A 16789-nucleotide genomic window follows, 5' to 3' on the forward strand; every position below is an offset into this window, starting at 1 on the left:
AGCTATGCTTTAGTTCATTATATATTTTATATAGATTCATTGGCATGAAATAATAGTCATTAGAAGAACAGATTATTGTGATTACTTCATAAATGGTCTCCTGTCCACAATCCACCACTTGGCCCCTTTTCCATTTTTTCTTTTCTTTTGTTACTAACATCTGGTCAGGTCAATTTTTGGCCTGAAATCCTTCACCTACCTAATATTAATAGGATGAAGTTCAGATTTTCTGGAGAATATGAGACTTTTTAATATCTAATTCCTAACGACTTTTCCAGTGCTTTCAACTCTTATTTGCTTTTCTTGGAGTAAGTCAGTATAGAGACCTTCCTAACTGAAATATACTCCTGACTGTTAGCTGACTTCTCCATTTACCTTCAGCTTTCCCTCACGCAACCACAAAACTATATGTATTGCTGTTGATGTTTATCTTGTGGCAATTATATATTTATGCATATGTACTCATATGTTAAGCCAATGTTTATTAGGCATTTCTTCTGAGCCAGCTGCTTTTTGACTACCTTCCCCTGCTAACCCTGGAACATGATATTCTAAGGCAGACAACCTGCCTTTCGTACTGTATTATTAACTTCTAGTCTAGTGTTTTAAATAGTAGGCATACTGTCAGTATTGTTGGATATTTAGGAAACTGATCCCTTTTGTATTTCTTTGGAAGTAAAGTTTTCACTTATACCAAATCAAGATTGCTAAGAAAAGATGGTCAAAGGGAGTTTTTTCCCCCATCTAATCTTATTGAGGTCTAATTTATATACAATAAAATTCACTTATTTTTAGAAAACAGCTTAATGAGTTTTGATAATTATATATAAATATAAACAGGTGGTGATTTTTCAAAACTTAGATTTAAATGTTATATTTTACTGTATTGTAATAAAAATCTTAACTTTTTTTCCCCTTTCTTAGATTATTTACATATTGTTATTAACTTCACGCAGGTCTAGAAGAAAGGTAGTTTTTCCCCCTCTTTATTTATGAGCTACAGATTCACTTTTCCATTCCTGTAATACACAAAACTAGAAGAATGGAGTTTGTGTAATAAATAATAGAGAGTATAATTCATTTTTATAGATTGGGAACTTAAAACTGAATTCAGATGATGAAAATTTTTAAAGTACCAACATTTTAATAAGGTGTAAGTTAGACAGAAGTGGAAGCCATCAAAATACCCTAAAATGTAACTTTTTCCTCTCCTCTTACCAAATAAAGCAATCTGTTTGAGGAGAAGGAAGAAAGAGCTTTTAAAAGTTACTTTAAAATCTCATTTAAAAAATTAATTTACTTGGTTCACCTTCTCTGGTAATCAGATAAAATCTTAGACACACTCCTCTGAGAAAATAACAGTTGTATGAACACATTTTTGCGTATAATTTGTGTTTCCCAACCTCCCTGATGGTCTCTTCCTAAAATAATTATTCAATTATTTTTGTCATATTACATTGAATTTATAAACTCTATGGTAGTAATTATCCCCAGATTGAGGAAATGACTTAGAAATCTTCTGAGGATGTTTTCTAGGGATTAAAACTGTCAGAGTATTTCTTTTCCCATACATACATGCTCTGCTTGTGATGATTATTTCTATCTGAGACTGAGAATTGACCTGGTGTGTTGGCTACTTTAGATCTATAATTGCAAGCTCCTGCTCTTCAAACTTCAGCTTGCATAAGAATTACTGAAAAAGCTTGTTAAAACAGCTTCCTGGACCTCGCTGCCAGAGATTAATTCAGTAGGTGTGTCTGGGGCATAGACTTTGCATTTCTAAATAAGCTCCTAGATGATACGATGTTATTAGTCTGTGACTACATTTTTATATGTGCTAAGTGGTACTGTGCTAAGCTAATCCTGGTTTTCTAGTATAGAAAAGCTTTCCTTATCAGATTAAACGATATAAAAGAAAGCTGTTATCATTGGCTGCAAAGCTTGGTTAGGGGTTTTCTATTCTGTGTTTAGTGGGAGCATTGTTTTAGCTCAAGAGTTCTGCTTTAATTTGTTTTTGTTTTAAAGTCTACTGATAATTGCAAAGAGCTCTCTAAATGCTTGATTTTACAAATGGTATACAGTGGCCTTTAGCTCAAGTACTGTTACTTCCAAGATATTTGGGTTCTTCTCCCCTTCCTCAACACAAACATGTTAAGTTAGAAGAAGATTTTTCTAAATGATTATTATTGGTAATTGTTCATGTTATGGGCAAAAATGTTATTAACAAAATTTTAAATTGTTTTCAATTCTTTTAACAATTCAAAAAAAGAATTTCATGTGACTTTTTTCTTATACTCTTGAGTATGTGAAAGTATGGTACTGATCAAATGAGAATATGCTTAGTAAAATACATTTCACTGGAAAATGGATAACTTTATGTTAAAATACTGAATTAAACAGTATTATTTATATCATATTTTATTCAAAACTAGAAATTTAAGTATAGACTTGATGTATAGCTATAAATTAATATGACTTACCATATAGTAGAATTAATAAAATCTATTTTGTCTCTTTCAGCTTTCATAGTAATCGTCCAAGTAAAAGGTTTTGTATCTTTAAGAAGTATTCAGAAGATCTCAGGTAACTAGTTGATCTTTTAAATTTTTTTCTGTTGAAAAATTATATGACTTAAATATGCTATATATAGCATTTTTATCAAGATACAGTTCATATATCATGCAATCCATGTGTTTAAGTTGTACAATTAATAGTTTTGGGTATATTCACAGGGTTGTACAGTCACCACAGTTAATTTTAGTACATTTTTGTCACTTGAGGAAGACACTCTGTACTCATTAGTGGTTATGTTTATTTCCTTCCAACTCCTTTTATCCTTAAGCAACTGCTAATCTACTTTCTGTCTATATAGATTTGTCTATTCTGGACATTTCATGTGAATGGAATGATAAAATATATGATCCTTTGTGTCTTCCATTTAGCATGTTTTTAAGAGTTATCCATATTGTTGTGTATGTCAGTGCTTCTTTTTCTTATTGCTGAATAGTATTCTATTGTATGTATATTATAGTTTGTTTATCCATTTAGGTTATTTTAAATTTGAAGCCATTATAAATACTGATGTTATGAACGTTTGTGTATTATTTTTGTCTGGACATATCTTTTCATTTTTCTTTAGTTATGTATCTAGGATTAGAATTGCTGGGTTATATGGTAACTCTATGTTGAACTTTTGAGGAACTGCTAGACTGTTTTACAAAGTACCGGATTAGTCTATATTCTGTCACTAAATTTGTTTCAGCGGTGACCAGTGGTATCAAAATGAAGCTTTCATGTATTTGCATTGTAAAATGAGAACAAAAAGTAGGGCTTTCCAATAATATTTGAATAGTGAAAAGAGGCCTAAAATATGCAATAAAGTGACACTTTTTCAGTTTTGAAGTAAATTTCTTAAGCCGCTGAAATTCTTGAAATTAGTACATAGTCATTTTAAATTTTACTTTTTCAGATTAAGGAAAGTGTGCTACTTGCTTACTTTGCAGAAAGAACTGTTGGTGAATATTTCTAAAAACATTGGTTTTACCACACGCTTAATTCAGAATCCACTGAGCACCGTGTTTTTCATATTCTTCTGCATTGTTTAGAACCCACTGCTCTTAATTATTTTGTCTAGCTTGCCAATGCTACTTGAAATATCAGTATCTTTGCTGCACCAAGCTAATATATACAGATATGGTTAACCAGTACTGGTTTTGATATGTTGGGTTAGTGGAAAATCTGGAAGAGAGGATGATACTATGTCTCAGAGCCTTTGTACTTACTATTCTCTGTGACTAGTTTGCTCTTCCCCAGACTTCTGTATGGTTAGCTCCTTTATCGCTTTTGGGTCTTCTGTTGTATCCTCTCTCCTATGCTTTACCCTAGAGTCTTTTATCTCCCCTTTATGGATCATTTTTTTCTGGATTATCTTTCATCATCTCATATACTGTGTACTTTATTTTCTGTGTCCTCTCACTAGAATGTGTGTGGTTTGGATTTTTATTTTTGTAAGGCATTGATAGTAATTAGGCATTTGGTAGATATTTGTTGAATAAATTAATGATATATTTAAAATGACATATTTGGCAATAGGTCCCATTGATTATTTTGGAACAGTGGTTCACAGGGAGAGGAAAATTTGATTGTTTTAAAAAATATATTAGTACCAATTTTAAAACATTTACTAACTTCAAGGCAATAGATTAAGTCATATTAGGTGTTGCTTATATTGAAAATTCTTATAAGAATGAAGAGTGTTATTACATTCAGAAGAGGTTTTGTTTGATTTTTACCTCACTGTTGTGAAGCTCCATTGTGTGTTTGGTTTTTAAAAAATGACTTACGTGATTTTAAAGTTCTGGGATGTTTTTCTCTCAACTTGAATAGTTCTCAGGTTGAAAATTTGTCAATTTCTGTGAATGGAACATATAAACTTACAACTACATAGAACAGTAGTTTTTGTAATTATTCTTTTATTGGAATGGAATATTCATTTTTTATATATTTACTACATATTAGGTCTGTAATATAGCAGACTCTGTAAAGATAATAGTAATAATGAGGAAGTCTTGGAACCAACCTTCAGAGAAGGTGCATTTTATTGGTGGGAGATAAGAGGTGAATGTAAATAACCACAACAAATCAAGAGGGAATTTAATAAGTGCACTGAGGGTTACTTTTTTCAAAGAGGAGTGAGATTACTTTACTTGGAATGATTTACATAGGTGTTAAGTTACTTGGTTTTCAAGGATGAGTATTATTTATACTGATAGAAGAGTTTGATAAATTTCATTTAAGCTGAACAGACTAAATTTTATTAGTTTCATTTGTACTTCAATTACCTTTAAACAATTTAACGTCATTTATATGTTAAATCTTATTTGATTTTCTTTTAAATAGTTCTTCAGATGCTTGATCCACAAGCTCCCATGTGCTTAACTCTAAACAACATAATAAACATAGTGGTTTTCTAAGTTCTCTGAAACAGTCACATATTTTTGCAGGCTTAATAATATTTTAAACTAAATTAAAATGTTTAAGCACATTTTAAGTTAGAGTCTTAATTTTACATACTATAATATGAAATTGTGTTTAAATACTTCAAATAGCAAATGCTACACAGTTTGATTCAATAACTGTAAAAACTATTGCTGAATTCAGCAAAAAGTATTGATGACTATGGGAATTGTTTCCTAACCTTTTTGAAAATTTATAATCACTACATATTTCATTTAAGAACTACATTACCCAGTGACGTTTTGTTAAGGGAACCAGTAGTTTAGGTTCAAGCAAGTGGGCCAGTTGACATTACTGGGATGCTAAAGAACTCAGACTTTGGACTTTAGTAGTGACTTAGCCCTTCAGTTAATTGTTACATGAGTACCATACCAACCTTGGATGCTTGTGGTGAGAATAAACTAAATTATGTATGTGAAAATCTTTAACACATAGTATACAATGATAAGTGGTTCAGTGGTAAAGAACCCGCCTGCCAAGCAGGAGGCGTGGATTCAATCCCTGGGTCAGAAAGATACCCTGGAGAAGAAAATGACAACCCACTCCAGTATTCTTGACGGGGAAATTCCATGGACAGAGAAGTTTGGTGGGCTGTAGTCCATGGGGTCACAAAGAGTCAGACATGACTTAGCAACTAAACGGCAACACCATGCAATGGTAGCATCTATTACATGATATATTTTTAGAACCTTCTCATTTCTAATTTTTTCCTCTCCTAGATAAACACTAGATCAGTGTTCTACTAGAGACAGACTATATTTTTTAGTCATCATTATATTCACAATACAATATACTAGTAGTATGCTGCTGCTGCTGCTGCTGCTAAGTTGCTTCAGTTGTGTCTGACTCTGTGCAACCCCATAGATGGCAGCCGACCAGGCTCCCCCGTCCCTGGGATTCTCCAGGCAAGAACACTGGAGTGGGTTGCCATTTCCTTCTCCAGTGCATGAAAGTGAAAAGTGAAAGTGAAGTCTCTCAATCGTGTCCGACTCTTAGCGACCCCATGGACTGCAGCCTACCAGGCTCCTCCGCCCATGGGATTTTCCAGGCAAGAGTACTGGAGTGGGTTGCCATTGCCTTCTCCGAAATGCAACCTTAGTAAATATATATTGACCTGTATATATATTGTACATTTATGTATACTATACTTTTGTTTTGAAGATGGGCACAGGCTTCCCTGGTGTTTTAGACGGTAAAAAATATGCTTGCTAATGCGGGAAACTGGGATTCAATCCCTAGGTCAGGAAGAACCCATGGAGAAGGAAGTGGCAACCCACTCCAGTATTCATTCTTGCCTGGAGAATTCCATGGACGGAGAAGCCTGACGGGCTATAGTCCCATGGGGTTGCAAAGGGTTGGACATGACTAAGCAACTAACACACACATAGGCACAGATAGATTGTGACTTGTCAAAGTGACACATGTTAGTGCAACCAAGACTAGACTGTAGGTCTCGACTTTTTAGCTATTAGTAACTGGTATGAGGGAGAAAAGTTTATAAAACGAAAATACTTTCTGTCAGTAAATGGTAGTATAATTTGAATATGAAGAGTGACAGACACTTTCATGCCATTTTCTAAAGAATCATTTCAGTTCTCTCAGGTTTATATAACAAAAATTGGAGTGATCGTTATGACACAAAGAGCAAATCGTGAAAAACTATTCATTGAGCTGGTATGTAGGTTTTCATAAAAGATAAAAATGTTTTCTTTTATACTATTTGCTTTGTTTTTTATAGGGGCATTACTCTAGTGTGCCTTAATTGTGATTTCCTAACTGATGTTTCTGGCTTAGATAATATGGCTACACACTTAAGTCAACATGAAACTCATGCTTGTCAAGTTGTAATAGAGAAAGGTATGTATATATAATTGTGTTACTTCAGATTTTTGCTATTTATTCTAGTATTTTTGGTCAGCCACAGTATGTTCTCTTTACTAAATCGTTTTTCTCACTCATCATATTTCATATGCTGTTTTAAATATAAAACTTTTCTTCTAATTTCAGTTTCTGTTTGTATCCCAACTTCTGAACATCTTTCTGAGTAAGTTTAATTTTTATTCAGTGCATTTTACTTTGATGGATTTTAGCACTACTGCATTTTTAAACGTATCATTAATAGAAATGAAAAATATTAAAGTTTTTTTTTTTTTTTTTTTTAAAGCTGCTTGTTGAAATAGGTTCCTGCTCTTTGGAGCTCGTGACCTGGTGCAAGACAAGTTGGAATTTCCTAAGTTCAAAGTTCTGAGATGTTTTCTTACACAAAGGCAGTTAAGCAGCCAAGTTCATGACATTAGCTCTCATTATTCAGCTCTTTTCAGCTTCAAATGGGACTAGGTTCTTATTCCACCTTATCTTTGTGTCAGGTTGACATATCTTAACATTCATTTTTTCTTTTTTTCTCCAGTTGGCTCTCTCCAAAAATAACTTTTGTTGCTTTGGTCATTTCTTTGCTTAAAATAATTTGTGTTTTTCTCTGCTGTACTTGCCTTCAGAATAATACGTTCCAAAAGATATGGCTGTCTGTCTTTTTGTCTGTTTTGTCTGCTTTTGTAATTTCTTATAAATCTTAAGTTTTTAGGCCGGACGATTGTCTTTTCCTCATTCGTTGTCTGTCATTGTGCTATTTTTCTTATTTTTCAGATGGAGAAGCAGCCCAGAGATTTCAAAAAATGTCCAGGGTACACCTGGACAGTGTCCCCCTTCGATGAACACAACTGATGCCTGTTCTCTCTTTCCAAGGAATGTGACTAATTTGACTGTGGGGCCTGCTCTAGGTTGTGGTCTCAGGAAATCCGATCTTGGGAAGACTCCCATCCTTCATGGCTGGCCTTCCATAAGGCTGATGCTGATATAGCCAGTGATGGTCTCAAGGCCCACCAGTTGAGCATAGCTTCCCACTGGGGGCTTTGGCTCTTGATCTTAAGCTTGTGGGTCACTTCTGGCCAAAAAATAAAATCTGTGCTTCAACGTTCTGGTTGAAGTTTAGTCATTTTGGCTGCTGCCCTTTAATCTTTCTCTAGCATGACTACATCCAAGGAGTACAAAAGCTCTGGTTATTAGGAAATGCTTATTTTCATGTCCTTGGAACAACAGGTCTCTACAATTATGTTCCAAAATTTTACTTGCTTTTATTGTTATTTAAAATATATTACCCAGGAGTAAGTTTATAGTTTTTCAGCAATATCAATTATCAAATTTTTTATTTTAAAAAAATTAATTTTAATTTTAATAGATTGGTTTTATGTTCTCCAAATTTATTGATGTCTATTTTTATATTCTTTTCTTTAAAAATGTTGTTCAGTGTTTGCTTTGTTTTGTTAAGAACTTCAAAATATCCCCTAGAATTCTCTACAGATTTCCTATAGCTGCTTATTTATAGCTTTTTAATTTAATTTGGATGTTGTTCAGACCATTAAACATTATAATATGTTCTTTCTTATTTCAGAATTATTATTATTAATATTGTCTTAATAATTGTGAATTCTAAGGTATAAAGAATTGACAACACCTCTTCTTCCAGACCTTAAAACACGTTTTAAAGTTATATATTTGTACATCTAATACATAATATCTATTTAGCCATTTTAATAGTTCATCTGGTAATGTTAATATTAAAAACTATGGAGGCCAATAATCCATTTGTTTCTATCATATATAAAATGTATTTCTACATAAATATATTTCAAAAATTTGACTTTTGTTTATTTTACTTACATGGACTATAGCTCTAATGAACAGTTTTGATGGTATTATTTTCTTTTAATAAAAATTATATTGTTTAAGTGCCTCAGGAATTATTTACTAATAAAGGATTTCAGATAAAAGGTATAGATTTAATCATATAAATAGCATTGCTTTTGTTGTTTCATGGAAGTCCTATTACTTGGCCTGCACACTGAGAGCTGTATCTACTTAGTGAATCTTGCATTTTTTTCCCCCAGCACAACTGAAAGGTCATTTCTTTATATTATACTAGTTTACTGAATTTTAAAGACACACAAAGTACCTTTTATGATCTTATTTGTCATAAGGGTTAGGCAGGCTCTGAAAGTGTGACTCAATCATGTTTTTTACTGTAAAATCAGAACTTCTTCAGTTTTATTTTGAAACAGATTTGAAGCCAATTTAGATGACTACTTATTCTGTAATGTGCTTCTTGCTATTAATGATAGAAAATTTGAACCCATTAATTTAAAATTTCCAAACTAATTTTTACTGTAAATGAATAATTTTTCAAAAGCTCTGAAAATGGCCTCTTAGTAGGTGGATTTGGCGTTAATGCTTTGTTTCCTTACTTGTCTCTAGGAGGTTTTGTCATTTCACCCTCTATTCTACTCAGTTTTTTAAAAAATTTTTAAATTTTCCCCAGAAACAAACTTTACATTTTTAACTTAAGTTCCTTTTTCATTTATGTATATTTGTTCTACCTTGGCTATAGTTAAAAAAAATATGAGAAATTGTATTCTTGGTATAATGATGTGGGAGTACCGATTTGTGTTCTTCCATAGGACTGTATCTTATAATATCAGATTCATTTTCTTCAAGTTTAAGTTCTTAAAGTTCTATCACGGATAACTTCATTTAAAAATAATGGTTCAAATAAAACACCTTAGGCAGTTAGTACAAAAACGTGTTCATTATAGGCAGTTGGTCAAATTTTAATTTTGTGCTAACAAGTTTTATCTTGAGCCTAATCCCGCCTTGCTATCAGGTTATTCTGACTATTTTATTCACCTGATCAGAAATTACCATTGCATGCATGTGTGCTTTTGGTTACCATTAAATAAAACGTGAAATTGGCTCAGGTTAAGTCCATTGCTATTTTGAGACCCTCAGTTAACCTGTTTGTAAAATGTGAGTGCTGATTGTTTCAGAGTTCTGAGATTCTGTTTTTCAATATTGGTTATTCTTACATTCCGTTATTTGTTCTTATGATGAGATGAATTTAGAATGCTACTATGTATCCTTATCCCCATTAGCAGAAATAGGGACTCTGTGACCTTGAGAAAATTAAATGTTCATGTTATTCCTTAGCACATTTAACTCCTTCATGTACTCTTATAAAAGTAGTTCTCTTACACTTATATTAAAGAAAGTAATTAGGTCAGTTTTTCCCAAGTTCTGTACTGTAGAACTAATGTCCATAATTTATTAAGTTGGGGGGAAATTTTCCATGGTCAAATAAATTTAAGCAATGCAAGTTAAAGTTAAACTGATTCTTTGACATGGAATTTTTCATGCTGTATGTGGCTTGTGAATGTCTAAAGTGAAAAAATGAAGTGAAAGTGTTAGTTGCTCATTCGTGTCTGATGAACTGTAGCCTTCCAGGCTCCTCTGTCCATGGAATTCTCCAGGCAGTAGTACTGGAGTGGTTTGCCAATTCCTCCTCCAGGGGATCTTCTCAACCCAGGGATTGAACCCAGGTCTCCTGCGCTGTGGGCAGATTCTTTACTGTCTGAGCTACCAGGGAAGCCCCCTAAGAGAAATATTTATTTGACCTTAGAATTTTTTTCTTTGAATAATTATGAACTTCTTAATCTCCTTGGAATAGTGTGTGGAATACTCATCTGGAGTCCTTCAGATTTTATGAACTGGGAAATAAAAAGCAGCTGTGTAGGGTGTTGCCCAAGATGGGTTTCTAGACATTTCACTTAGGTTATGAATCATTTGTAAGATAGAGTTTGTAAATAGATGCTAGCAATATACATTTTCATATTTTTAGAAATTTTATCAGGAAAATGATAACCTCCTTATTATGTTTGTAAAATCTATTAACTGCATAACAGAGACCAGTTAATAGTTTATTCTGCCTCTGATTACAACAGTAAGGGATTTTTTTTTGTTGGAGAGTATGGTTACTTTACATGATTTAACACTAAGAAGCTTAAGAATCTTTCATTTATTTCTGGCTTCTATCTGTAACTCTTTATGCTTAGCTTATCAGTCTACCCACTCACCTACTTTTCTTGAGACTTATTTTCAGCCTTTTATATTATCTGTTAAGGAGTTTCCTATGTAGTAAAGTTTTACTTCCTATTTAAACAGCCTCAGGAGGTTGTCTTTGACAGAAAGATTAGATGATTTGAAACCCAGCTTCATTTTAAACCCTCTCAGACCCTTAAAGGTACAGTATGGTATAGTAAGCACAGGCTCTGCAGTTGGTTGCCTAGTTTGGAGTTCCTACCCTGCTGTTTATCACAACATGTGTGACTTTGGGTAGGTTACAGATTCCTGTGCCTCATTTCCCATTTGTAAAATACATATAAACAACTACCTGTTCATAAACTGTAGAGGGAATTAAGTGAGTTAATATATGTATATGGTATTTAGAAAATGATTGGCACATAGGAAGCAGCACTATGTAAGTGTAAATTTATCTTCTTCTTACAACTTTTCATGATTTCACCTCTGTCTGCATTTTATTCAGATAGAATTATCCTAATCTTCAGCCTGCTTTTCATTCTAACTCCTCATACCATTTTCACAAATCATTTATATTAAGTGTACCTAACCCAGTAAATATTTCTTAAGAGCCAGTCATCTGAATCATGTATTAGTTATAACATTAGATTTTTAGTGTCTAAAGCTCAATAAACTTGTATTTTTTAAGGAATGGTTATGAATGCTCCTAGGTTCACCTGTCTTAGTTTCCCCTAAATTATACTGCCACACTATATAGTTCATTTCATATTTTCAGCCTCCCTTGCTGGTTTTGAGATCCTTGTAGAGCCTCACTCTAATCTCTTTGGTACTTATCCACCTGGAAGAGCTTACCTTCCTCTACAAACATGGAGAAGCTATTATGCTTCTCTTTTTCTATATCATTTATTGAAGTGTAGGAACCTACTGTTTTTAATCTTCCACACTGAAAGGTATCTTTATCCTTACTTCTGTATAGTGTTGAGAAAGTAGTACAGCTTTGAAATAAGGCAGCTCTGGGTTTAAATCCTAGTTGTGTATCTAACCAGCTCTGTAGCCTTGTGAAAATTACTTCACTTTATCTTCCTTGTTTGTGAAATTTATGTAACAGTCTTGCAGGGTGGCTATAAGAAATAGAGATAATCTGTGGACATTAAATTATTAATTTAAATTATTTAAATAATTAAAATTATTTGGCACTATTCTGACTAAAAGTAATCATTCAATAAATGCATGCTCTTGGTGCCATTGTTGCTCTACTGCTGCTGGTGCTATTACCACTTCTAGTTACTGCTGTTCCTGCTGCTGCTCCAGCTGTTACTGCTGTTAATAATGTTATTACAGCTACTACTTTCAGGAGACTGGGAACTGCGTATCAGTGAAATCTCATTATTGAGAGTTTCAGTAGCAATCCATCTGTACAGTTATTTGTAATTTGGGTTGATAGTTCACGGATCTTGGAGTATATTCCTCCAAACTGCTGGATGGATGGCATTTATTGCAGTGTTCACTTGTGCTTTATATAATTCTCAAATTTTAGAATTTGATTGTACTTCTGACTTTTCCTGTCTAAAGACTGTGAAACAACAAACACCCTTGTTGTAAACTAGTATGTAATCTCTGTTTAAAAGGACAGCTTTTTTTTTTTTTTTTGAGCTTATAGAAGCTCTTTTTTAAAGAAAACCTTTTAATTATTAATCATTTTGAATCATCTTGGTTACTTACCTAGTATTACTAAGTTTATGAAAATGTGTAACTATGCTAGCTATCAATAGTAAAGGGGCTCCTCCTTTTGTAGACCTTTGAAATATTTTTATAAACCTACTTTTCTCATATGTGACATTGTAACTCAATCATGGAATTGCCCTTTTCTATGTGTTAATCTCCTATTGTATTTTTCCCTTTCTTCATCTTCTTCTATATATCTACCAAGATAGATTAATTATAACATAGATTGGAAGTAAAATTTTAAATTTTGCAACATTTGTTTTCTTGACAAAAAGTTGAGAATAGGATTTTCTCTTTAGCAGTCTTCAGAGCATAAGAATCCATAGTAAGGCCGTAATAAATCAAGCTTGGAAAACTTGGCTATTTAGCCAAAGTGTGTGTTTATTGACTGAAATAAATGTCCTAAAAGCCACAATTTGAAGTGACTATCAAAGTTGTTTTAGTTCTCTCAATGACTTCCAGTTGTGTTCTAAGCAGAGTATAATGTAAAGGCACTGACCGGAGTCCAAATATCAGAGTTCAAAACCCAGCTGTCTCACTTCATGTTCAAGTTACATAATTCAAGTTCAAGCTCTCTCATTTCATGTTCAAGTTCAGTTTATTCATCATGTAAATAATCTGTACATGATTATTTTGAGGATTTGAAAGAGGTAAAATGTGTTTTATAGATTAAAATGTTTTATATTTGATTAAATTCCCCTAATATAAAGAGTACTAGGAAAAATGGAAACATAAAGCTGACTTTCCTTGAAACTGAATTTCTCGTATTTCTGGCTACTAAACTTTATATTTAACATCAGTGGTAACTACATGGCTCTTTCATAGTATAATATAGATATTATTATTCACATATTCATTGATACCAAACATTGATTCCCTGCCTTCAGTGTGCAAGACTCTTTGTCAAGTGCTGGAATTTGAAACATGAAAAAGATATAGTTCATGCCACCAGAATAACTGCAGGATAGGCAATCGGAAATGGAGACACGGAATCCACATCTTCACAGGGCCACACAGTAAACTGATTTCATAATTAGTTAAACCCCCAATACATGTATATATATCATTATATGATTTTTGTGAAATGCTGTACCAGAAGAGAATAGGACTTGTTCCAAAGAGAAATATCATTTTATTATACCGTTGTCAGCTAAACCAGTGTCATTAACTTTCATAAATGCAAACAGATAGTACTTTTAGAAGCAGAATGGCACCCTTTTAAAAATAAGTTTTATATTTGAAAATAATATATCTGTTAAAAAATGTTTACTTCTACTAACTTTATTTCCATTGAATTTGTAAAGAGTCATTCCATTATTTTCCTCTGAAGTTCTGAACTTACTTGGAGGAATTATTGATCATAATCCAAGTCACTAGGCATTTTAAATGTTCAAAATTGTCAGTGTCATATTTCATATATTTAGTTTAGCAGGGAAAAAAAAACTGATTTCATCTATGAGATACACAGAATTTATTTTGGGCTTTTTTCTTTCTCTAAACTTTTGAAATATAACTGGGATTGGAGATAATAAAGGGTCATACCCTTAGATTATTTTATCCTACCATGGATGTTATTATCTCATTACTGTCTCAAATCAGATCTTTAGTAACTGTAAAGTTGGGTTTCCTTTTCAAAGTGGATACAATATACTTGCCCCTGGTATATAATTGCAAGTTAGTAAGTAGAAGCTGTGTATCAAAACACAGTGGTTTCTGGCATTTCAGACTTCTGCCTGTGATAGCTGTTAATCAGGAAATGATGGGAGACCCATTGAAAGGGAAAGATAAATGAGATTTGGTGTCATCCTTCATTTAGGGCAAACTCTACCGACTTCTATCAGTGTTTCTGTGTTTACTACCATTTTTTCAGTTTCCTGATTCTGAGGATAGTTTGTATATGCATTATAAGTATTCAGGGCCTAATTCAATATTGTCATAAAATTCTTAAAAAATGAAGTAAAATTATAGCCCAAATAGGTATTAGAATCTGCCTCCACTGAGGGTCTTATCTTTTGCTTCATGTTATTACATATAAATATTTTGTTTTTCTTAATTCTTTGTCTTTACCTGGTTCTTTCCTCTGTCCACCTGAAATGATTTTTTACTCTTATCTTCCCTGGTGACCAAATCATACCCATGTCTTTAGAAAAGGGTAGATAATTTCATACTAGAGTAAATTGATGAATGAGCAATGAAAATGAATACCTAATATATTTTGTTTGAGGAAGGGGGAAGTATGGCAGAAGAATCTCAAAATATAGAAGATATTTAGGTAAAAAACTTGAAGAGCCTGTGTAGCACACTCATATTCTAGACAGTAAGATTGATTCCTGACCTCAACCCATGGTTGTAATAATAGCTAACATTAAGTACATACACTGTGTCTTTTACATTTATTTGTTTAATTCTCACAAACCAGTGAGATATACACTGTTCTTGTCCCAATTTTATGGATGAGACAGCTGAGATACAGGTTAAGTCATTTGCCCAAAGTCACATAGCTGTTAAGAGCCTCAATTTAAATTATGGTCGTCTGTCTTGAGAGACTAAACTAAAAAGTACTATAGCCTATTGCTTCCCTGATTGTGCTTGTGGTTCCAAATGTACTTTCCTGCCTTGTTTACTCTCCATGAGTGTATGGATGGGCTTGAGCTTCAAAGTGAAGGCCCTTTGTTTCCCCAGAAGGGTAGGCAACAACTGGTACAGTTGTAACATTGGAATCAGAATCTAAATCTAGCTTCCCAATCTTAGAGTAGTATTTCTATGATACATGGACAGTAGGACATTTCAGCAAACAAATTAGGCATAAATTAGTCTCTTTAGTAAGACTGGATTCTTTGGTAGCTCAGACGGTAAAGAATCTGCCTGCAATGCCAGAGACCCAGGTTCATTCCCTGGGTCAGGAAGATCCCCTTGAGAAGGGAATGACAACCCACTCCAGTATTCTTGCCTGATCATATCTGAGTAAGCAAGCATTAGGAGTGCCAGTGACTTTAAACTATTTGTAGTTGTGGTATGCCGTGCTGTGCTTAGTCACTCAGTCACATCTGACTCTTTTGAGACCCCATGGAATGCAGCCCGCTAGGCTCCTCTGTCCATGGGGATTCTCCAGGCAAAAGTACTGGAGTGGGTTGCCAGTCCCTTCATGGGATCTTCTCAATCCAGAGATCAAACCCAGGTCTCCTGCATTGCAGGCAGATTCTTTACTTACAGCCACCAGGGAAGCCCAGTTGAGATGCTGTGTGACTTCCCAATTTCTGTGGCTTTTTCATTGACAACTTTGTGTGTCTAACCATTATTTTTTTTTTGAGTCAAAAACTACATCCCATGTTTTCATTAAAAACAAAAACAGCTTAGCCACTTTGTTGTTCTTTATTCAGTCATTAAATGTCTCTTATCTGGGCTCCTTGACTGGAGCTTATCCTCTTCTGATACTGCCTTTTTCTTTTCCTGATGCACAAATCTGATCATACTTTCTTATTAACCTTAGAATGAAGTTCTTAGCACACTTTACTGTGACACTCAAGACCTTTCCTAAAGTAGTCCTTGCTGTTTCTTCAGTTGCATCATTGACTACTCTTTCTTGTTCCCTACCTTCTAGTCATGAGGTCACTCAGTATTATATCATCATCGTCTTGTCATATTCCTTTGTTTTTTCTCTGCCTTGACTTGCCTTTCCCTGCTTTGCTAGCCTCACCTCCTCCTGCAAAACCACGTTCACTGTAGTATCTTCACTGCTTTCTTGCATCTTTCCCCTTCATAATGTCTCAGTCCTTTGTATAGCCACAATATAGATGTCTCTCCTTTTGAACACTTCACAGTTCTGTAAACATTCGCTTCAGTGCATTTCCTTGACAACTTTGGATTGAAACTCTTAGCACAGTACCTGATGTATGTGCGACCTGGTAAATGTTTAGATCATCCTTTCCACACATCTGTTAACACCTCTCAGAATGAACTATGAGAATGGTGCACTGGGTGTTTTATTTGTGGATGGTTAGTGTGAATATGTAAGTGGAAGGTCTTGAGAACTGGTTGACTTTACTACTGGCTTGTTGTAAACCTCCTTTCAGCTTTTTTAGTTGCTTATAAATATTTTTAAAGATTACATTTTAAAAATCAG

General features: G+C 33.6%; 1 protein-coding gene across 8 annotated transcripts in view; it reads left to right on the forward strand.

Moving 5' to 3' along the window:
• Nucleotides 1-16789, forward strand: part of ZNF280D (zinc finger protein 280D) — a 130169-nt gene that overhangs the window by 85255 nt on the left and 28125 nt on the right. For 5 of the 8 annotated variants that reach the window (XM_027553917.1, XM_027553916.1, XM_027553918.1 and 2 more), the window contains 3 exons: nt 2521-2583; nt 6755-6873; nt 7024-7060. In XM_027553917.1, the coding sequence (XP_027409718.1) occupies nt 2521-2583; nt 6755-6873; nt 7024-7060 (219 nt within the window). The other 3 variants (XM_027553919.1, XM_027553921.1, XM_027553920.1) reach the window with 3 other exon arrangements.

Source organism: Bos indicus x Bos taurus, chromosome 10, assembly GCF_003369695.1.
Source record: "Bos indicus x Bos taurus breed Angus x Brahman F1 hybrid chromosome 10, Bos_hybrid_MaternalHap_v2.0, whole genome shotgun sequence".
NCBI classification, from domain to species: Eukaryota; Metazoa; Chordata; class Mammalia; order Artiodactyla; family Bovidae; genus Bos; species Bos indicus x Bos taurus.